At 40.6% G+C, this 23,617-nt stretch overlaps 1 protein-coding gene across 2 annotated transcripts in view; it reads left to right on the top strand.

Annotated features, from left to right (window-relative positions):
• PCDH15 (protocadherin related 15) overlaps nucleotides 1-23,617 on the top strand; it is an 827,781-nt gene that overhangs the window by 786,548 nt on the left and 17,616 nt on the right. For both annotated transcript variants that reach the window (XM_075154074.1, XM_075154076.1), the window contains 3 exons: nucleotides 8,257-8,433; nucleotides 15,963-16,181; nucleotides 19,915-20,025. In XM_075154074.1, coding sequence (XP_075010175.1) covers nucleotides 8,257-8,433; nucleotides 15,963-16,181; nucleotides 19,915-20,025 — 507 coding nt within the window. The remainder of the gene's footprint in view (nucleotides 1-8,256; nucleotides 8,434-15,962; nucleotides 16,182-19,914; nucleotides 20,026-23,617) is intronic.

Below are 23,617 nucleotides of genomic sequence, written 5' to 3'. Positions count from 1 at the left end.
TTGCCCTACAACCTACAAACCCTACAAAATGGAGATAATATTGCTTAGGGAACTCTCTTTTCCTGAACTAGAGCTAGCCAAAACCATTTGGGCATCATTTTCAACGTTCATGTTAACGTTTTTTGCATTGTGTGCTTTCTGAGCCGATCAGGTGGGTAAAGAAAACACATTTAGCTGCACTTGGACTGCTCTGGAGTTGTTAAAGAACAGGATGAGGATTGTCTCCTCACTTTCAAAAATCATATGAGGCTTCCCATGTTCTTTTTTCCTCCCTGTAATGAAAAGTGAGCCTGGAAAGATCGGAGTTTCTTTTCCATCCATATGAAGAAAATCTCCTAGTGGTGATGGAGGAATCTTTCATTGGAAAAGAGGATCTGATGGAATCACCTCATGCTGCTAATAAATGTGCATAGACACAACAATAGCTAATTGTTTTACTATTTAATAATAAATTATGTAATAAGTATAAATATTTAAACACTGAAATCTTGACTTCCCGCATCAAGAAGTCTCTGTAGTCTCCTCTGTTTTCAGCGTGGTCTTGGTGGTGATTCCCTTTTTTACATTTTGACTTCATAACAGACAAGTCACGCTGCCTGTATTAGCACAGAAGTAGAGGTCCCAAAATGCTTGTACTAGTTGTACATCGTGGGCTTTTGAGCCTGCCTTCTCTCTGCATTGCTCTAGCACTTTTCATTCTCCTGGGCTGAGGAATTCAGGTGTGTGCAGCCTCCTGGCCAGACCTGTCTCTGGAAGTGGAATTCAAGTGCAGATGTTCTTGAGTAGCAACTTCATCTGTCTTCTGGATGTTCATGTGTATCGTGCGTATCTTAATGGAGATAAGAAAGAACTTCCTACTTTTCAAGACAAAATTACTGGAAATAGCACATGTGATGATTCCAGGGAACTTCCCTGCATGTGTATTTTGGCCTGTTGTAGGTTGCAAACCTTTAATGCCTTAACGCTTATAAAAGAATGGAGCAGTTCCATAGTTAAAGAAAATCCACTCTCGAACCTCTAATGCAACGTGGAAGTGACCAGGCATTTTTGTACCAGAAAATCCAAATGTAAAATCAAGTGCTGATCCTCGGAGGTATACTGAGTGTCTCGGAATACAAACGTTCAGCCTGCTAACTTAATAGTTTCCATAGATAAAGTTGAATGCCATCGTTTCTCAAAGGAGTGTCTGCTCTGCTTTGCTGCATAGAAACTGTGGTCCACTTAAAAGAAATGTCATAATGTGCACTATAGCAATATATATTGCTATAAATAATATATCATGATATAAATCACAGGTACATTGTACATCATATATAATTTTATGTATAATCATGGTATATGAGATAATATATTTTATATATAGGAGCTGCAATGCACAGTCCTCTCTTCAGGAGGAACACGGGAAACATTTCAGAATGTGGATGATTTCCCTTCAGTTGTGTTTTCCTGTTGACAATATAGCAAATGGTATTTTCTAATCTCGGTTGCAGACGCCAGTCAGTGGCATTTAAAAGGGACAGCTGACGTGAGTGCTTTACATGGCACTTGTGTATATCGTTGTATTTTATTTCTTTGTTCCTGCTTGCTTTTTTGTTAGAATGTCGGTATGTTCAGTAATTGGGAGTATGAGTGAATGCCTCTGAAATACAGCATATTTATCAAGATGTGGCTGTGTATAATGAAATCAGATGTTTTGAGGCATCACTGGGGTTCCAGCGTTCTTGGTACATGTAGTAAAGGCAGACACACTGTCCCCGGATGGGCTGCCTTAGAGGTGCTTGTTTGGAAATGCAGTGCCTCTGAAAGCACTCTGGACTGTATGAGAAGATTCAACCTTAGTGCACCGGTGTTTTTTCTTCTCCTCAGTCCACGAATTGGTAGAAAATGAGCGTGTCTCTCCTGCTGGATGTAGTTGCAGTATATAAATCACTCAGACTCATTAGTTTTCCCACAGGAGAAGTACCATTCCGTTGCTTGCTTTATGATTTTCGCCACGTAATTACTGAATTAAGCCTAATTACAGGTGACTGGACTTTTTGCATACTGGGGTGGTGGCGGTGAACTTGCCATTAAGCACCCTTCACAGCTAGCACTTACTTTCCTCCCCGTTATTAAATGTTCTTTAGTCACAGGTACTGCTAGAGCTGCCTTGTTCTTTGCCTCAGCACCCTCTGACGCTGTTATATGGGTTCATTTTGCTCCCGGCCCTTCGGTCCACCTCCCCTCTGCCTTTTTCCCTTTCACCTCTTTGCACTGCATTGTTTCATTGTAAATTAAATTCCAAAATGAGCAAATAAATAAATAATGAGATTAGGGGGACACTTGCCACCAACTGGCTGCATCGTATTTCATATCCACCCCACATTTGGCTTTGCTTGGAGAACGCATGTCCTGTAGTGCTCGCGTTGTACAGTGTTTAACTGAGCCCGTTCCATTTCTTAACTGATCTTAGTCTCTCTCCGCTGTAGTCAGGATGATTGATAACTAGGCTACCTTTATTAAATTAGGTAATAGAGACCCAAGCTTATTGAACACCAGCTTTTCTACTTGCTACTTCCACTGCCAGCTGGGAAGCACTGGTTCAGCGATCTCCTTCTCCCCCCTCCTCTCAATAATACCGCATGTTGTTCTGTTAATGTATTTTCTCTGAAGCGCTATAATGCAGTGCGTGGCTTCTCAGGTAAAGCTGTAAACTTCTGCTTTATTCTGAAATTGCTTACTATTGCAGTAAAAACCCTTTTGTGCTGAGATCTGAAGATACGTCTTCTGGGTCAAAGTCAAGATGTCTCTGTGTATTACTCTTCGGGTGAGCGTAAGCGTAACGTTCCTTCTGCGACTGGGAAAAATGATAGTGAAATAAGTTGGAGTAGGTTTTTTTGGAGGACAGGATTATACATGATGAGCAGAAAAAGAAGAAAAGAAACTTTAGCAATATGTAAGAAAACAAAGTTCCCTTACGGTGTGCAAGCCAATACGCTTTTATAGGATTAAGGTAAGTATGTATACAGACATTGTCTCTGGGTTGTTTTCTAAATAATTTAGATGTTATTATATGCAGAGTAAATTGGCTCAGTGGTGTTCCTTCCTGCTAGATACAAGCCTTCTGTGTGATATAAAAGTAGAAATAATCTTTGTCAAAAGGCTGTTTTGTAAAGAAGGAACAGTCTTAGGCTTGAAATAAACCCCAGTTCTGGGTTTTTTATTCTACATCGCAGCACAAGGCCGGCTGACCTAGCTGACTAGTAGGGGTTTCTTGAGTTGTCTTGGTAGCTCCAAAGCAGCTCGGCACCTCTCCAGAGGCCACAGAAGTTGTATAACCTTCCCTGTGCCCTATGTGTGGTGCAGTAAGGCGGCTGGGGCCCAGGTGCATCACCCCCCCAAAGCTATCGCTAACTGCACAGGAGGGGCTGGAATTGGTCCTTACCTATTTGCGAAAGTACAGTTGAAAATCCAGCAGTTTAGTTGTCAATTATTAACCTTGCAAAAACCAACATAGCCAGAATTTGGCTGAAGTTGAGCAAAATGGAGAGAGTGTGCTCGGGTTAAATGAAACACTTGAAAAGTCTGTATTGATGTGTACCGACAGAGCTGAATGCCCTCATCTGTGCATTGTTGCCAAATTTGCTTACATTTTCAAATACCTAGAGTATGAATTTTTATTATTATTACTAAGTTATTTCGGGGAGCTAGACTTTTCAGTGGAGGAGCCAAAAGTTATGCAGGATATCTAGTCTTCAACACTTGTAGCTCCAAGTCTATGGTACCAGTTATTTCAGAGACCTGCAAGAAAGAATGGATTCTTTTTTTTTTTGTTTTCATTCCTTAAAATATTTTTATGTGCTCCAGAAACACAGCAGGCTATCAAATTACTAGAGAACTGAAACATTTTTTTCCCATAGAATTTTCTGCTAAGAAAATTGTGCAGTAATTAAATTCAGGTACTGGTGAGGATCTAAAATGTTCTGCAAATTGAATTGTTTCTTTTGTTTCTGTGCTGATTCAGAGGATATGCATAAAACTTAGAAATTTGGCTCGAGGGTATAAAACTACTGGAACGTTGCGGAGCTCTTTCAGGCCGTGTCATGCATCTTCTCCACCAGGGACAATGGAGGGTCATTAAACCTTGCTGCTGACTTATCAAGTCTTACACGATGACTGTTACTCTGGTTGAGTTGCCATTGCTGCGGCTGGTTCCGTATCTCATATTTTGAAGTGAATTAACTGACTCGTATGGACTTTCACATTAGTTTCCGAAGAAGCTTCCGAGTGGTCCTTTGCATCTTTCCCAGTAGCAGGATCTCTCTCATGCTGGGGCACGCGTCTGGCATGCCAGATCCGTGCAGCTGAGGGGAGAAAACGGCACGTTGCTGTGATGCCAGGGTGCACCCCTTAACTTAGTCCTGTGCTCAGCAGGGTCTTCTCTGCCTGTAACGGGGTGCAGCCGCCTCAGCCCTGCCACGCGGCATGATGCCTCAGGTGCGCATATCAGCTCATGGACATCGCGCTGAGTGTGGCCTTATCTTGGGTTTTGGGTTTTGGTCTGCTGGTTTCAGAAATGTCCTGGGAAGCAGCATGCCACAGCCAAGGGACAGCTCAACAAACCAACGTACCTGTATTTTTTTGCCTTTCCATTTCTTTTGCATCTAAAGATGAAAAAAATCATCCCTGAGTTTTCAGGGTATTCAGGGCCACATTCTGTCCTCAATGAAGAGAAAATCCTCTTGTCCTTCATTTCATTTCACTGGTGTCACTGATGGGAATTTGGAAAGCGACGGTCATGAAGATGCACTGGGAGGCGTTACGTCTGCAGAGCTAAATGGAGTTAGAGCAGTAGGAAAGTCCCGTCGCTTGTTAAGTTGCTGGTTCTACCAGCATTGCACCACTGTTGGGAGGATGGTAATTACCCTCGTTGCATTAGCAAGTGACAGACTAATTTGAAGCTAACTTTTGCTGATAAATACAGTAGAACTGCAGACGCTGTTGTTACTTAAAGTATACATTTTAAAAATTGGTTCTTGTGAGTAGTACTACAAGCAGGTGGCCACTTTCAGTAGAGTTTTAAAACACTACAGTGTTTTCAGCATCGCAAGTTCAGCTGAATGACTTGTGAAAAACTCTATGGGGAACTGCCCTATTTTTAAGTGCATTCTTTAATTGCTACTTTTCAGTCTTCAGTGCATTTTTATTATATATTTCAACCTAAACATGCAATTTGTGTGTTTCAGATTAAATGTTACTGTCATTTCACTATACTTTGTGGTTTCTTGCCATGTCAGTTAAAGCCAACGGCTGCAATGTACCTATTTCTCATAGTCAGAAAGTAGTGTGCTATTTCTTCTTCAATTCTAATCACGTTTCAGATAAAGATATTCTCAAAGGCAATGAATTCCAGCAGAACCATGCCAGGAATTTCTGAGAAAAGGGAATGTTGTTACCAATTCTGCTAAAAGTGGACCTATGTTATAACCTTACAGGGCATTTCTGTCGGGTGAAATAATAGTTCTGTGCAAGGAAGCAAAAGCGTCCCCCCCTGCAGCAACAGAAGATGATGGTATACTAATTAGGGAGGTAAATTTTTTACATAGTTGGTCTATCTGAATCCTTGTGCAAAACGCCATTCTAAAGACGGTTATGGTTTCTTTTAGTCACTTACATTCACGTAATGTTTGGGGGTTTTTTATAGTAATCTGCATATCCCAGATTTGTTCTGTCAAGTTTTACCTGGGAGAATTACTGTACTGTGGTACAGGTTGTCACCCTTGCTGCCAGTTAAGTGTGTGCCAGAAGCAGAGGTGAGTAGAGTTTACCGTATCTGCAAACAGCAGCAGTACTTGTTTAGAGGACGCCAGTCAACTAGCAATGTGTCAGACAATCTACTATTTTTATTTTCCCTACAAAAATGGCTCTGCACTAAGAGTATATATTCACTGCTAGGCTAGGACCTGGTCTGACAGACTTGGGTTTTTCAAAATCTTACAGAAAAGCTGCTGTTTTAAGGGCATACTAAACTTTCACATGAAGAGCAGAGAAACTGGATGAATAAATGTGAATGAGTGGTCTTGAAAAATTATGAGATGATGATACTGCTTTGACAGCATTACTGTACCTTGGAAATCTTGTGTCAGGAAAAAAACAACAGCAAAATGTAACCTCAGCAACTGCAGAAGATTTTGTTTAAAACAACAAGTGACTTCTTAAAGTCATTGATGTCCTTTTTTATGAGATTTGTCTTCCTCCACACCCTAGAGCATCCTTGATAAATCAGGCAGCATGTTCCCTCTCGTTCCCTTGCTTTTGCCTTCTAACTCAGCTATTGCTTTTTGATTTGATATTCCAATCACATAAATTAGCCCAGAAAATCTTGTGTTTTCCCATAACTTATAGTTCTGATGGAGTGTTTAGCCTTCCAGCTTCTCTTGTTTAAGTCTCCATACTTTTTTGCCCTTCTATACAGTATTGATGATATTTGCTTTTATGCCTTTGTTTATAAAACTCTCTGCAGGCTTTAACGGAACCCTTCTCATTCCCAGTTTGGAAACCTCATCACGCCGTTAGCAAGTCTGTGTGCAAAGACGCTCTTCCCGTTTTCTCTGAGATGTATTCTGTCCTTGCCCAACAGCCATGGTTAAAGCTCTTCTGATGGCACTGTCTAAGCAGCTTTCCGTTCTCCTTCGGGCTCCATCCATTCTTGCCAAGGTTGCGGTCCCCACCATCTTGGCTGCCAGCCCCAGCTACAGCCTTGATGGGAGTACCAGTTCTCCCTGTTGCATACAGAATTTGAAGGTCATCCAGCTGAGCTGTAATACTTCTAAACCTCCTTTTTTCATTGGATCACAGTGCAGCAGATAGAGAGAAGCAGTCTGCTACAGGAACTCGGCAAATTTCATGGGGCCCACTAGAGTAGCGGACCAGACAAGGAGGAAGGAAAAGAATTGTATTTTTTAAAAGTTTTATTAAGGTATTGTACTTTCTAAAGCAGTTTGTAAGAGCAGTAGTGAGTTATGCTTATACCTTTCCATAAACTCTCCATATCTGAGGTGCAAGTGTACTTGCCATCTGTGCAGAAACTTTTCAGGTGCTCAGTGAGGTCCTTTCCCTATCGGTTTGGTGCTTCTGCAGGCACGCTGAAGGCATTTCAGTTTGGCCTAGGCACGAGTATTTTTTGTTTCTTTGGAGGGACATTCTGCAAACAGCCATTCTTCCTTTTCTTTTTGAATATTTTAGGAATAACATCACATGTTAGGACTTCTTCCATAAGCAGTCCTGCATGGAAAACTGTAGAAAAATATGAGATTTTCAATTTAGAACAAAGGCTTCCAAAAGCGCATACTTTTGGAATGTGGATGTCTGCGGACAGTCAGTTGTCCAAAAAAAAAAAGGAACGAATATTCAGTAATAAAGAAAATTGATTACATGACAAGAATTAATAAAATGACCAGTAAATGTCATCTTCTCTAATAAATCTTAATTCCCCAGAATTGCATTTATCTCATGTATTGACACATTGCGATTCATATACATATCTGCAGAGTGTGCCATTCGGTGCTCTGGCAGCTTGTAATAAATCCTTCTCTTTGGAAAAAGAACAGCTTTGTTTTGGTTTATAGTTGTTATGCCCTTGTTATCTTGGGCATAGCTGCCACTGAATTCTATCAACCTATCTTTCTTCTGCTTGTAGAACTTCTGCGGTTTTTTTTTTTTTTTTTCCCCCTGGTGAATGTGTCAGCTCGATATTCCAACTTTCTTATAGCTGTAAAACTTGCTCATGGCTTTTGGAGTAGCAGGTGTTCTGGCACCTGATATGTTGTGCTATATTGGAGGGCCAGATGAAATATCCCACCGAAACTGGTCGAAGTACTTGTTTCTGTGGGTGAAAATTTACTGTATGCACCCTGTGTAAGGCTGGAATTGAAGAGTTCTGAAATGATATAGCTTAATAAAAGGATGACGGGGGTTTTTTGTGAAATATAGATGGTGTTTCCCATGAGCCATTTAAAACTCAACTGATGTCATAAATACAAAGAGCTAGAGCTAAGGGCACTATTTCTGGTGACCTCTCCTAACACTGCTAAGCTTTTCCCAAGAGTTCAGCATTTTAGAGGTTATACGGGAGCAGAGATTTTTTTAAAAGTGCTCTGAAGGTTACCAGCCTTCTAAGCCTGTGGTTTTTGTCTATTAGTATCTCGTTTGGGCCGCTGTCAATCTTGATCAGCACAAATAAATGACTGCAGCTTTCTGGCTCCATCTCATCTTTAGGATTTTGGAACGCTATGTCCAAGATCAGATTCCCGGTGCGACGGTCGTGGTGGAATCCATCGGTGCGCGGAGGTTTGGGGATGGGTACTCTGAAGAGGATTACACCAAGTCTGACCTCATGGTCTACGCAATCGACCCGCAAACAAATAGAGCTATAATGAGGAACGAACTTTTTAAGTAAGTATATTATTTATTACTCTTCCTATATTTCTGTGGACTGTTTTGAAGCCTGTTGGTCTGTCTCTGTTAGCAAGTGGTTCAACACAACAGGAAAGAAAAATCCATTGAAGCAGTTGGTGCGTGCCCCTACACCTACCCTGTGTGCAGCTTGGGAGTTTACAGCTTTACTGGATTCAGTCCATTCCCTTGAGCTGAACCGGCCCCAGTACATGGGATTTAGACACTGTCGCCATGAGAGCTTGCAGTACATTTTAGTCCACCCTGTGGAGGAGCTCTCCCAGTTTAAATTCCTCTGAAGGAATTTAATTTCTATGTACCAACACGTCTCTGTGATCTCCAAGCAAGGACTTTGGTGCTCCAGTCATTGACCTTCAGGCTTTCTGCAGTTTGGAGCATCTCTCTCTCTCTCTTCTCTTTTTTGTGGAAACCAAAGGAGAAGAAGAAAGGGAAGGGGAAGGAAGAGAGGTGGTGTGCACCTAGTCTGAAGCGCAGACATCGGGGCATGACCCAGGCGTATATCTACATGCAGGAGATCAGTAGTGCTCACGGGTGCCCATCTGCATGGGCCCATCTCATCAGCTGCTAGAGGAGATGGTGAACAGCAGTAGACAGGCCACTTACATTCATAATTTGATGTTGGTTTGCCTTGTCAATTAACCTCCAAATTAGCAGTTAAATTCCAGTGTCACATGAAACGTAAGAGATGGCTTTTTATTGACTGACTATCTGTTGGAAGGATTTTTATTAAATAACGGACATCCTGTGAACATTCCAAGCACTGAGGATTTGTTAGCAATAGTATAAGGCAAAGGGTTGCTAAAGAGCAATTGTAGTTTTAGAGCCTCTGAAGTGATAGCAGAATAGGGAAAACAGGCTGAGGAATGTAACTACCAGTAGATGATGTAACGGAATGCAGGCGCAGGAAGCGTTCGCGTGGACACCTGCTTTTGACCAATCTGTGTATGTTAAGATTCGTGTGCTTGCTGACTGTAAACCAATAGAGGATTCGTAGGTGCGCGTGTTAGTGTGGCTAGCTTATAGAAGTAGCACACTATCTTGAAATAAAGGAGAATGACCATACCCACATTGGGACTCATCATTACTCCGGGAACGCGCTCCTATTCCGACCCCGGGTCACTCCCGACAACTATCCTCACGGCACGTTGCCCGTGAACGGGCCAGCTCTGGTCCCGGCAGCAGCAGGTTTGATAGGGTGCCGCTCTGCCTGGGGTTTGCACCTTAGCAGAGCTCCGGTGGGGTATCACTCTGGCACGCCACTGCTTCGGGGGCCAGCGGTAACTCTGCTCTCTGCCTGCATAAGAAGAAAAGCCAGAGATTATATGGGTAAGGACATGAAATTAAGGTAATGTGGTTTTTCTGAGTCATCACTAGCGCCGAGTAGGTTCTAAGACAAAATTAGTATCTCAACCCATTCAGCTGCCGATGTATCAATATGGCTGTAGAATCATTTTGTTAGAAACGGTATTTTTGTGTTTCAGCATCCTGCATATGATTCAAAACAATGAAAATGCAAATCAGGCTCTTCTTCTAAAGCAGCCGGTTTTTTGCATGTGTTTCACCTTTGTGTTTGCTTTTTATCTCAGTGAAAACTAGACCAGACTGTTCCATGACAGTATAAAGCAGCATGTCAGTCAGCAGCCTAAAAAGCAAATGACTGTGAGCCATCTCAGTGGACTGGGATTGAAAAAGGGCTTGTTCTCCCGAGCTCTTAATTTAGTACAGATGAATTATAGCATACTAACGCTCTGCATATATTCAGAGTTTATAGGTTGGAAAAGATCACTGTGATCAGTCTGACCTAGTATAATAAAGACCATAGGAACTCTCAAAATTAATTCTGCTTTGAGCATGTCTTTCAGCAAAGTAACTGCTCAAGAAAATCCAATCAACTACAACCTTTGTGTTGTTATTGCAGGCTAGTTATTTTTACTGTCAAAATCTAGTCCTTTTTTCTTTTTTTTTTAATTTGTCTAGATTCAGTCATGGAGTTTTATTATAACTTTGGGTGGTAGATTGAAGCATCCAATTGGTGCTTTTTAATTTCTGATTCCCACCAAGGTCTAGGCTTATGATCACATCTTCCTCTTAAATTTTTTTCTTGAGAAGTTCCTTGACCTCTGCACTCTGGGCTGTGTTTTAATTTTTTTAATCACTTACAGTTTTCTCTAAACCCTCTCCAGTCTTCCAGCATCACTTTCTGAACTAGGAATATAAAAATCAGGTGCAGTTGAGCAGTGGTAGCTTTCAGAGCGGTGGCAATACAGCTTCCTTCCTTCTGGTGGCCAGTTTTTGTTTGCAGGTATCTTCATGGTCATACAGTCTTTTTAGGTCTCGGTGGTGCACTGGGAGTTTGTGTTCGCTTGTCCGCTGCCAGAGCTGCTGATCGTCCCCAGGACGGGGTCTCTGTGATTTTTGTTCCCAATTTTATTCAAGAAGTGGAAATTAAGGAAACCTGGTAGGAAGCCAGCAGAAATCCCCGATAAATAAGCATTTTCCTTTCCCTGTAAGGAAAAGTGACAGTAAATCTGCTTGCAGGGCTCCTGTAAGTGACTCTTGTACCCCAACCCACTCCCAAAACTAGTCTCAATAAAATGTATCTTCCTGCCTTACACCCAGACTATCTGCTGATCCCTTTTTACCGTTACTTTTGGACTTTTACAGTTTGTGAATTCATTAAGGTCTGTGTTTTCTTCCAGTCGTAGCCGAAGTGGGATCCCATTAGAAATGCTCAAGGTCAAAAGGACATTATTCGGTGCTGTCCAGGTTCAGAAAATTTGTATGACCTTGATGACAGTTGAAAATTCTGACACCCTTTTACTCCTCACTTTGGAAAGCCCTCTGCAAATCTACTATTATTAGTATATGAAAGTGAACTCATGTCTGAGCATGGAGGCAGTTTGCTCTTTCAAATACATAAAAAGAATCTTTTTCTGATGCAGGCTGTCTTCATGATCGGAAGATGTGTCCCTCTTCATTTTGGTACCCTTTGAAAATATAGGAATGTCTTTTTAGGGATGTTTGTGTGTCCAGTGAAATACACACAGAATAGAATAAAGATAGGTTAAAAGGCAGTTTTTCAAATGTGAAGGGAAGGTTATTCATTTGCCTGGTCTGCAAATGTATGGGGTATCAGCTTAGATGCAACCTCATTGCTTTTTTCTCTTTTCTCTCTTCAAAAGCGTTTAAATATTTGAATCGGCAAAATCCTGGGGAAATCTAAAAAGAAATTCCTTCCGTGACGATCTTTCTTGGAGTTTTGATCTTTACAGGGGTGGCTCAATGTTCCTCCTGCCCCAGACACAGGACACAGTAGCAATGATCGTCCCCTCATTGGGAGGAGATTGCCAAGAGTCACAACCATCCTTCTGCCAGCCAGGAATCTGCTCCGCATCCTAGCAGAAAAGAGATCAATAGGAGAAAGGATCATTTAATAAACAGGATATGATGGGAGAAAGGTTAGAAAGTCAGAAAGAGATGGAGCCCCCTGTTTTGAAAACTTAATTAGCAATAAGGAATGTAAATTTAGCCAAGGTATTTTCCAAGTGTTCAAAAATTTCATGATGTATACAGACGAGAGAACTGTACCAACAGCACAGATTTAGCACATGAATTCTACCAGTTGTGATTTTAACACAACTTACAAAATTACTGTGTATTGGAAGATACTTGTGGCTTTTCTTAAATGGGCTTTTTGGGAACACCCTGCTGTTTCTGCTTATAAAACATAGTGGAGGCCCTGACTTTAACTTTATGTTAAACCTGTCACCGTTTGAAAACAATTATCTGCAAAGGTCTTTTAAGGAATGTGGGGGCAAGTTGAGGACGGAGTGGAGCAGAGCGACCTGTTCCCCTTCGCAGGTGGGGTGCTGGTGGGATACAGGCAAATATCACCGGTGACGACTCCTGCTTGGTGCTGGCAGCCAGGCACAAGTCAGAGCAGCGCTGGGGTCCCAGAGGTGCTTGGCTTTGCGCTGGAGCTGGAGGAAAGGACAGTCAAGCAGCTAACGCCCATCAGCAGCTGAGCAAAGTCACGCTCGTGACAGCAGAGTCGTCATGCAGCGGAGCTGCATTTCTACAAGTAAACCCCACTAAACCAAAGCTAATGTTTGAGGCTCCCACAATCACCATTGGGGAACGTCACTCCGATACGTCAGGTCGTGTCTGACTGTCATTTATGAAATTAAGAGATACAAGGAGATGCAGTGTGCTCTGGATGTGCGGGATTAACGCTGATGTGCACAACGATAGCGCAGGCACAGACTGTGCCGTACTCGCTACCAGGCTATTTTGAATGGGCTGCCTCACATCCACAAGTCCCAAACGAGTAGCCCAATCCCACATATTTGCATTCAGGCAAAATGTTTGGCTGGAAAACAAAGACATGATTTAGAAGTCGTGGACATAACAGCAGCGCTGTGTTCGTCACTGCCAGCTGGGGAAAACCCATGTGTCTCTCAGACATGCTGAATTTTCCCTATCCTGTACTTTGTAAGACGGATATGCAATGAGAGATTCATACTTTTCCTTAAAACTGTTATGACTGATCACCTGACATTTTTATTAATCGGGGATCTGTCTGGTTACAGCAAAAAATGGGTCTGAGTAGTAACTGTGCTTTGTTATTTCCTCCCTCTACCACAAACTCCTAAAAGACTTTGAGGCCACTTAGATAATTTTACAGACTGAAATGATCAGCCTCCTTTTTTATCTTTTATATGAAAGAGGGTTTGATTTATTGGAGCATAAAAGAGTTGAATCCAGAAAATTTCTCCTGCATATATTAAGTGGAAAATGTCCACCATTAAAAATAAAATGCTTACCCTGTCTGAATCTTTTGCACAATGTGTCATGTTTCATCATGGAGTCAATGTGCACGGTTGAGTTACGAACCTGTTAAAATGGGGTTTGTCAAGAAAATGCTAACGGAATTTTAACTGAGAGATTGTTAAAATCATCCAGAGGTTTAATGCTGTCCTAGTTGAATGCTTTTGCCAACTCAAAGGACGTGTAACATGCACCAGTGACATCTAGCGTACAACAAAAGAATTAGAGCTCCGTTTATACTCGGTTTATACCTTGTGAACCACATTGCAGGTCTTCAAGCGGTGAAAAGGGATTTTTGCTCAAATACCAAGAAAATGTTTTGCGGAAGAAATCAAGGAATTAGTTGGGAATATCAGCAGAGCATACTAATACAAAGGGAAGTTATTCTTCAAAACGCCTTGGGCTGCTTTTTGTGAGAGCGTGGGTCTGTGAGTGAGCAGCCGCTGCTCTTTGAAGTTAGTATCATGAAACCAGCAGCATTTCATCATTCGGGGTGAATTGTTCTGCACGTTATGAGATCCAGCTAGTAGGTTACACGGGCAGATCAGAGTGCATTCTCCCCAAAGTTCCAAAAAAAACAGGGACAAACAATGCTGTGAGGATTTATCAGTAACTTAATTTGAGAGGAGATCAGTTGTAAGAAATTAACACCCTTTAAGAAATGGTTTTTTAGGACTGTAATTTCTGTCTCGTGATCAGACTAAGGAAGTAAACGCTATTTCAGACTTTCTTTAGACATTCAGAGTTTATATGCAGAAATCCTTTCAGAATATTTTTTTAGCTGTTGTTTTTTGGGGGTTTTTTATCTCACGTTTTTCACTTGACTTTGTTTCTCCAGGAGGACCACTGTACGTGCAAGGGCCTGGGGTTCTGCTATAGCTGAGAGCCAGCAGGATCCTCCTCCATCCTAACGGGTGCCTCCTGCTTGGATCTTTATAGCTGGAGCCTACTGCCTGGCAGCTTGTGAGACAGTCAATCCTCACTTCAAAAGAGATCCAAGAATTTTTATTTTCCTTTGGAAGTTAAAGCCTTGGCCAGTATATTTTTTCAAGTAAAACCTTGGCCAAAATATTTTTTCAAACTCCGGAAGTAAATTTCTTTAACAAACATACTGTTTGCTAATCAAAAAGTCATCCAATAGAAGATTTTCCATCATACGGGAAATGAGGTCATTTGATTAGGATTTACATTTGGCTACCTGTCTTTACACTGCCAATTATCAGATCAGGTACTGAACTTCTTCCGCTGCATTTGCATTTTCAGAGACTGTTCCAGTCCTTTGGTTGGTAACTGTTGTTCCAGGTTCCTCTCGTAGGTGATGCAGAAGCGGAAGGTGGACGTTATTGTAGGTTGCAAGCAGAGACAGCAGCGCGCGGTTCCTGGTTAGCTAATACCCTCATTTTGCCGGAGACCCAACTCTGTCTTAACAATGTGCCTCGTAGGCCTACTTGAAGGCAGTGGTTTTCTGAGAGCTGTATAGATAGCCTATTGTTCCTGTAATTAGTAATGTTAGTCACGATTGTTCTGGTATCTGGCAGTGTTTGGAGAACCCCTGAAGTTTAAATTACAGTTTATTATAAACATTTAGTGCTTTTCCTTTTAGAAGAGGTTTGAAACTCCAGAAGAAATGGGCTGCATCTTTTCAAAAACAGAAAAAGAGGAGGCCATTTACAGTAATCTCCGCCTGTCATCTTTTGTGACCTCCCATTTGACTTTAAGCAAAAAACGACAGATGATGTAGCATTTTCTAAAATGGTATTGTTTTCCTTGTTACAATTCTCCTGCATCTCCCAGGAATGTTGCTACAGATTCCACCCAAAAATTGCCGTGATGGAGAGGACGCTCTCAGATAGCCTGAAGCCAGTGAATAAACTCCCTCAGCACTGTGCCAAACGTTGAGAGGGCACATCCTTCAGCTGCTCTCACATTCACTCCCACTGGAGATGAGTTCATCTGATCATTGTCCCTCTGTGTTTTCCTCTTGCCATCGAACAGTCATGCTGTAAGAGGAAAGCCTTACTCAAATAATTCAATACGTAGTACCAGCACTACAACCTAAGAAGACAGCAGAGACATAGAGGCTAACTAGACAGAGCAGATGCGAGAATGAGGTTCAGAATTGATGCAGCTGGGGGGAACGGGGCGGGGATTAATAAAAACATAGTTTTTCCAAATCCCTTTTCTTTTTAATATTGAAAGGGAAGTCAAAAGGGAACAAACTGTAGGCTATCCCTCCAGCCGAAGAATTTCCCTAAGCAGCTCAGGAAAGTCCTCTAAAAATTACCCGCTTTTAGAGTAGCAGCAAGTTGATCTTTAGGCCAGAGTGGCCTTTAGGGGTGTGTGCAGGAGGGTTAGTTAATCCTCTGCAACAGACCACTGAAGGAAAAAGCACAAAGCAAGCCGTTTGCCATGCTGTTCTCAATGGCATGCAGAAGTTTTTGCCCCTAGAAATTAGGATAATCTTCAGCTCACCTGTCCTTTTCAGTGTTTAAACTATGTTCTGGTATTAAGTACATTGGAGTTATCACTGACATAGGGATTACAGGGAATTACTAGTATTCTTAAGCACATAAAGAAGGGGGTATGTGCTTTATCAGACCACAGTTACTAACCCAACTATGCCGTAATTCAAACATGGTTAATGAACTTGGCTGTAATAGTTTTCTTTTGTGACATTGAAGGTTCCTGGATGGCAAACTGCTGGATATCAATAAAGAGTTTCAGCCGTACCTGGGGCAGGGTGGACGCATCCTGGAGATCCGCACCCCGGACGTGGTAGCGAATGTCAAGAAGCAGGCGCAAGCCGTAGGCTACACGGAAGGCGCGTTACTTGCTCTGGCCGTCATAATCATCCTTTGCTGTATGCCAGCTATTTTAATAGTTATGGTCAGCTACAGACAGTAAGTATTCCTCCTCCTTTTTGTGGCAGCAACCTTGTAGTAGGGATGCTGCGTTTCTTAGCAGAACTGCTTTGAAAATTATCCTTCATTGCAAGGAAATTATTATACAGGGAAATATTTTTAATTTCCCTCTCACCACAAGAGTTGGTCCATGCTTGACGTGGGCTGTGCATGAAAAGAGAAAATGCACAGGAAGTGCATCTTGCTATACTTTCTAAAGGTGCGGTGCAGTAACTGTTTTAGAATATGTGCCGAAACACAAGATCGAAAAGAAACGAGGAAAAAGGTGCTGTTTCAATAAATGAACCAAAAGTCAAATTGTGTAGCAAGGCCAAAATAAGAGAACTCAACTTTTTTGTTTAAATCCTAAAATACTCACGGTTACGTTTTTTCCCTAGCTGTATGCTTCTTAATTGCAAATGTTTCATGAAGAATTGATTTTGTGCCATTTTAGCGCTATCTAAAGCAGCATACCTTCTTGATACCTCCACTCACCTCTCGTAGACTCAAGAGGTTTAAGTAATTGGGCTAATAGACTAATTAAAGGATCAACATCACTAACAAGTTCCTCTTAACTAAGCCTTTTCAAGTCCACTCGTATTTAAAATCAATGCATTTGGACTTAAAGGCTGTATATTTATTTAATTTCTTCTCATGAAGGATTTCTAATTCCACATGCATGCTCTGAGCACACAAAGAATTACGAATCATTACAGAATCAAAATAAAAATAATTCTGTGCATCTTCCTCAGTAAAATGTCTGTATTCAACTTCTGTATGTATCGGTCTGTACCTCCGTATCTTTCTATCTTCATTTTAAAATTGGTGAACTAGCTGGTACATCATATGCCCTCATTATGGAAAACCTCTGCTCCACAGGACCACATAGGAAGGAGTTCCCAGAGCCCTACTGGGTTGGTTGGTTGGTTGTTTTTCTTTTTTGTTCGTTTTGTTTCTCTTCACTGTGTTGAGGACAATGAAGTGTCCGTGCCTCTGCAGACTCCTGCTGCAGTGTTGCATCAGTCTGTCGGAGGAGAGGGCATGGAAGAGCTGATATACATGTATTACAATAAAGCAATTACAATCGGAATGCTGCAATAGGTGTGGTACAATACGCCGGGTGAGATTTAAACTGCATTTTTCCTTTCTGCATTGCAGTTAGGAGGTAGCAAAGCACTATGGTAGTCATCATTTAAAAAGCATATCCTACATGAAAAAACAGCAGCCTGCCTGAGAGCACTTTCCTTAGTGACACCAGAAAAACAGCCAAGGATAGCCATTTCTTGATGGTTACTGCACGTTCTTTAGATTATATTTATATCCCGGTTTCTCCAAACTATTTGGGTCAAAGGAAAAAGTCCTTTTAAAAGGAGCTTGAAAGAGCTTGACAAACTTCTGCGCCGTTGGGATGGCACTGCATCTCAAAGCTGCTTTACCTCTCCCAAAATTGTATATAACATTTGCTTCCAGTGAAACACTACTGAACCAGTTCAACCTACAATTAGTTTGTTGTTGTTGTTACCTGAATTGCCTGTTTCTTTAAGAAAGCTAATAGCACTATTTTTCCTTGACGTCTGTTAGATTATCAAAAGATTATCAATCTCTTTTAAGAGCTCTAAAGAATCTGCCTAACTTCATTCCATCAAAAAATCACATTTTTCTTGTCTAGAACTATGACTTGGAGTTGGATTTATAGGAGACCAATGTGAATAAACTACACTTTTATGAAAAATGTATCACTGAAGAGTGCCAAAGAAAATAAAAGGAGTTTTAGTGTTAATATCAACACCAAAAGCTATCCTGAGCCTTACGGTTTGTTTTTGCATTACAGCCTTTTTTCTCCTTTTCAAAAGGAGTTTCAGTATTTTTCCAGGTAACGTTCTGGCAAAGTAGGTGCTCCAGTCTGCCACTGAGTGTAGAGATTATAGCGGGATAAATGTAACTGTCATACTCACAGCACGTATAGTGGAAATGTTAAGATTTTCTCACTGTTAAAACTTTTTATGTGCAGTAAGTCCGTTTTTCAGTGCTTTCCAGATCAGCGATCAGCTTACTAAATTTTGTAAAAACAATAGTTACTGAAAAGAAAACTCATTTAATTTATAAAATTATCACTGTCAAAGTGCAGCTCAGTGCCTACATTTACGATGTGTAAACAAGCCAGAAACTATCATTATTCTTTTCTCTTAAATAGTGTCTTTGAAATACACTATCCAGTACAACCCCATAAGGTAACTATAAATAATGTATCATTTACTAATCACAAAAGACCAGCATCTTCTAAATAGCAACCAAAAATAATACTCCTTCACTATTGAAGATGTTTTCTATAGCATTCTTGAGAATGAGAAAACAGTTACAAAAATGCATCCTAGTAGTTCATCTGTTAAAGAAATGTCACGAGGCGTATTCACGTTTTCATGTCTTACTCTTTCCTCTGTGTCTGCATGTGTGTGGCAGGGAGTTGTTTTCTGTAAGCCCAAAGCAGTTTTCCCCGCTGTAATTCATGTTTATGCTGACTGCAAAATTGTTTCAAGAGTATCACAAATAGCAGCTAAGCACTGTTCAGCTCTGGAAATTACGATTCTTTAAACATGTCATTAATTCTGTAATTTTGTATGTGGAAAGTAGCATCTAGTTTATTACTCCTATTGGGTTCGCTGTTTAGGACAATTGTTGCAAATGGAATTCGTTTAACTTTCCTTTTTATCTCTTTATCTTTTTTTGCATAACAAAACAGATTCAAAGAGTAAGTACTTATTTTCAGCTTTGTTTCTAACAGCTTGCATAGGAATACTGACAGCCTACCAGTCTTTATTTTTAAGAAGAAGGGGTACTTGCCATTCAGTAAGAGTTACTTCCTATACTCCAACTTGTTCCTGAACACCGTGTATGGCAAGGTTAAAAGTTACTTATATGGCTACTCAGTCTATTTTACTATTGCATGCTAGCACGCATTAAAGATGCTGTGGTTCCGCCTGTTTCCTGCAGAGGAAAAAGTAAATATTTCCATGTGTGTGGTATTCCTCAAGCAAGCAAGTGCATGTCAGGCTGGAGCGCGTAGAGAGACTTCCCTGGGAAGGATCAGGTATTGAGCACCCTCAAAACCAAAACGAGGTAGATCAGTCACGTCACCTCAGTGACGCTCCCCCGGTTACACACGTCGGGGACCCGGGCTTTGTTTTCTAAATAGAAAATAGAAATTTGTTTCATTGTGAAAATAATTTTTTCAGGAAAACTCTTCATTGAGAGAGAAATTTCCCAGCCAACTCCAATGAGAAAGGAGTTGTAAGTGTGAACTTAAACTTTGCCAGAGACTTTTTGTGTGTTTAAAATTAGAGTTTCTTGGTACTTTGAATGACGCACTTGACCAAAGCGCTTACTCTCCCCACCGTTAGCCTTGGGCAGCCAGAAGAGCTAAACCTCCTAATGAGAGCAGTGTCAAAGCTAGCACATACGTTATTTCCTGGGAAGTACCTGCTGTGTCAGTGCCGTCCTGCTGGTCAGGAGGTTTCTGTCCAGGGGGAGCTCTGGGATTCCACCAAGAGAGAACAAATAATGGAGAGCTGAAAAAGCCAGGAAAAGGTTATCATCACGTTATTATTTTTCTTTGAAGAAGACAAAACACAGGGTTGTTTTGAAAACTGCAGGAAAAAACATAGAAAAGTTCACATCTCAGCTGATGTTAGGGTTTCTAATGAGTATTTCTCCTTCCCTACGTGGCTTACCAAAGGCGACAGGCTGAATGTGCAAAGACTGCGAGAATCCAGATGGCTTTACCAGCAGGCAAACCAGCAAGCACCGCTGCCAATAACCTCTACGAAGAGCTTGGCGACAGCACCATGTAAGTGTTCCTTGTGCTACATCAATAAAATTGTTAGTGACCGAAGCCATGATTCGCTTTCCAGGGATATCGCTTCATGCAGTCTACGTCAAAAAGTCTTTTCTTCACGAAGGGGTCTTTCCCCAGCTGCTTGGCGTTCTCAAACATCCAGAAAATAAATAGAAGGACTCTGTAAGGAGAGTAAAAACAATTTAACCTGCTAATGGGGATTTCTTGTAGTGCATGGGGGAGTCTTTAACAGCCTTTAAGTTGGCAAAAAGCAGGGTATAACCAGATATTTTTTTCTAGAGCAAGAGCCTACAGCAGGCCGTGCTACCAGGGTGAGCCAGGACTGGGCTCCTTTAGAGCCTTTGCAAATCCAGGCCAGCATGCCATGTTTTTCAAAGCTATTGACTAAACACATCCAATGAAATTGCTGCCCAAAAGTCCCCATTTGCGTAGTAAGAAATATTCTGTTGGGTAAAGTGGGGGGTTTTGTTCTAAATTTGAAACTGTTTGAATATTGAAATTAAAGATAAAGGAACTATCAAAATAGAGAAACCACTGGCAGTTCAACGAATGTATCTTTTACCTATTATATGCTCGTAAAATAATAATAGTGCAAAGATGCCTACGTTTTCATGCTTCTGTAAACCTGAAGTTTATGGACTCCAACAACAATTTAATTCTCAGTATGAGACTATTACAGCGGAGAATAGGCAATTAATATCTGTATCATACTGGGGGGTTTTGTTGATAAGCCTGCCACACTTTCTCGTCTATGTTTATATTTTAAAACCAAGTAACGCTGAAGAGCATAGCATTAATAATCTGTTTGGAGGCAGGTAGAGAGAGCTGCTGGTGGTGGTGTTGAGGATTGCCCAACTTCTGCTCTATTTTCAATCATTATTTGTTTTGCTCAGAAAGTTGAAATTTTACGGATGCTGAGATTGAGTTTATAAAACATTAAGGATGCATGACAGAGCGTATCACTGCTGCTTTCACTCTTGGTCATCTGAGTGCAGTCTCTGCGTTTGAAATAATTCCAGAGCTTGAGCTTTTCTGAGTAAATAGAGGAGCTGTACTTGAGGCAAGAATAGCTTCTCCTAACTGCTGAATTTCCTCCCATGCCTTTTGCCTTTGTGAAGTGTTACTGCTTGGGCAGGAAGGGAGGAAAAAGGTATGTTTGGCAGTCACATTTTTGAATGTGAGCACTTCTGCTTGTGAACCCCATGAGATCACATCTGTACACATACAGTTGAGGTGCCCTGCTGGAAAAAAAAATCCTGTTTCTTTTGCATTTAACTAAATTTCTACTGAAGTTAATGACTCGCTTCTACTAATTTTACTGGCAGTGATATAAAGCTGATTATCTGTGGGAATTGGATACCCCAACGAATGAATCTGTTTTGTACTGATGAATACCTTATGCTAAACCCAGAACAAGCCTCGTTTTGCTGGGGTTTTACCTGCAGAGATTTTTTTATGTTTTAGTACTGCAACACAGCGGTGCAAATTTACAGTTTGCAGTATTGACTTTGAGGCTTAGATTTATGTTCATTTTGACTAAAAATAGTTTTCGTTGCACTGAAAAAGATGTCATATTTGAAATATTTTCTCTCAGATGTCTTTGCATACAGCTAAGATAAACACATATCCATCATGTTAAGGAACTAATTAAACATAAATTAGTAAAAATCCTTACAAAATAAATGAATATCCTTAGGATTTTAAAGAAAATAATATACTTGAATAAAAATAATTACAAATTATCTTCTTTTTCTGTCAAATATTTGATTTCAAGGCCCTGGTATACCTTAGGAAATTATTCTTTGGGAAGTACCTTTTATTAACGTTTTTCATGAATTATAATACAATATTTCCTGTCTTCAGTTATCCTAAGACAGTCATCTTTCATTTGCAGTGCTGCCTTGTGTCTTGTTTTCTTAATTTGGTGTTTATAGCAAATGAAATGGAAATAAGCTCTTTAGTTTTAAATCTGCCTTGTCTCATAATTTTCATTTTCCTCTGTCTTTGGATACGTAGGCATCAGTAAGTAAGCTCATTTCATTGTCTTAATATTTGTAGCTAGTAGAAACGCTAGTTAATTTTCCTTTCAGTGATTCCCATTAAACCTTGCAATCTAAAACTCATATTTTATTTGTCCATTGATCAAATACAGGAAAGACATTTACTGTGAAGTTTCAATACTTCTATGCTTCTTTATCCTTTTCTTGGAAGTAGAGATGAAGTATGATTGCTGAACTTGAATGGTATTATTTCTAAAGCCAAATAGTCTTACTACCTTAAAAAAAAAAACAAAAAGCCAACACTGAGTGCATGCACAGAGGTTTGCTCTCAGTTCATGGACTTAAGAACTCACAATTGGATGCAAGCAAAATCTTTCTTGCCTGCTATTTACAATTCCTTGCAAGGCAAGAATTTTCTTGCAATTTACAGAAATGTGCTTCAAACTGGTGAGCTGATGTTTCTCATTGATTAAAATACCGATACATAAACAGCAGAAGATTGCAGGATAACCACCTCATCCTTGAGAGGCATCATGTGAAGCAAGGAAGGAACTGAGAAGCTTTTGAAATAATCTGTTCCAGTAGCATAAAGATGATGTCATCTTGCATGAGCCTTCTACTGGAGGGTTTCCTTCAAGTTCAGAATCATTCATTTCTCTCGCCTCTAAATAGACTGAGGGTGCTTGACCAACCTCAAAGTATGCTGCTTTAGAATAAAGAATTAGTTTATTATTAGTGCGAAATCAATTATTTTTCATACAGTTGTATTCTGCCCAAAGGCAAGCCTTAGGCATACTGGTTTTTGGAGAACTGCAGTACTTGGGGAGAGTTTATTCACTGGTGTAACCCTTTGTGGCTTTGCTGGGTGTTACTCGCGAATGGGAGAGTGATCCCTGCACTCTGTGCCGTGATTCTTCTCATCCGTCCTCTCGGGTCCCTGTGACCATTAGGAAGCTGTAGTTTCTCTGTGTGGGTGACCTCCCCGTCAAAACAAGAAACAAAAGTTAAGAAGCAAACGTGTTTCATTACTAAATACAGGCCTTCGGGGGACTTCTACGTAGTAAATAACTTAGAGGAGCTTTAATATCTCGTAATTAACTCCTATCCAGTATCTAGTTATTTAAGTTTCTCTTCCAGTTTTGATAGGGAATATTTAACCACTTGAGGTTAAATTTCCATTAATTTAGATTTGGTAATATTTTCTGAGATACGAAAAAACAACACCAAAGAGGGAACAATCTGACCAAAATGTCTAAAACTTCATCTTCCAGCATTCACGTAATCATGTAAATGTAATTTTTCCCCTATTCCTTTTGTTAATAAAGCCTAACCCTTTTTTATCTAAATTCTAAAGAATATGACTCAAATTTTGTTAGAGATGAGTTAGATTTTTTAAATTAGGTTTTGTGAAAATATTGGACAGCTCTAAGTCACTAAAAATAGTTTTATATGGTATTTTTGACTTTTGTGTGTGTCGAAGTCCTTGGTACTCATGCTATACTTCAGCTGCAGTTGCCTAACTGCAGAAAATAGAAAGGTTTTAAGTGTGGCATTCAAAGTGTGGAGTACCAGCATTAGGCAGA

Source organism: Calonectris borealis, chromosome 7 (genome assembly GCF_964195595.1).
Source record: "Calonectris borealis chromosome 7, bCalBor7.hap1.2, whole genome shotgun sequence".
Lineage (NCBI taxonomy): Eukaryota > Metazoa > Chordata > Aves > Procellariiformes > Procellariidae > Calonectris > Calonectris borealis.
Note: the sequence above shows the minus strand (reverse complement) of the source record. Positions and strands in the feature narration are given on the sequence as shown.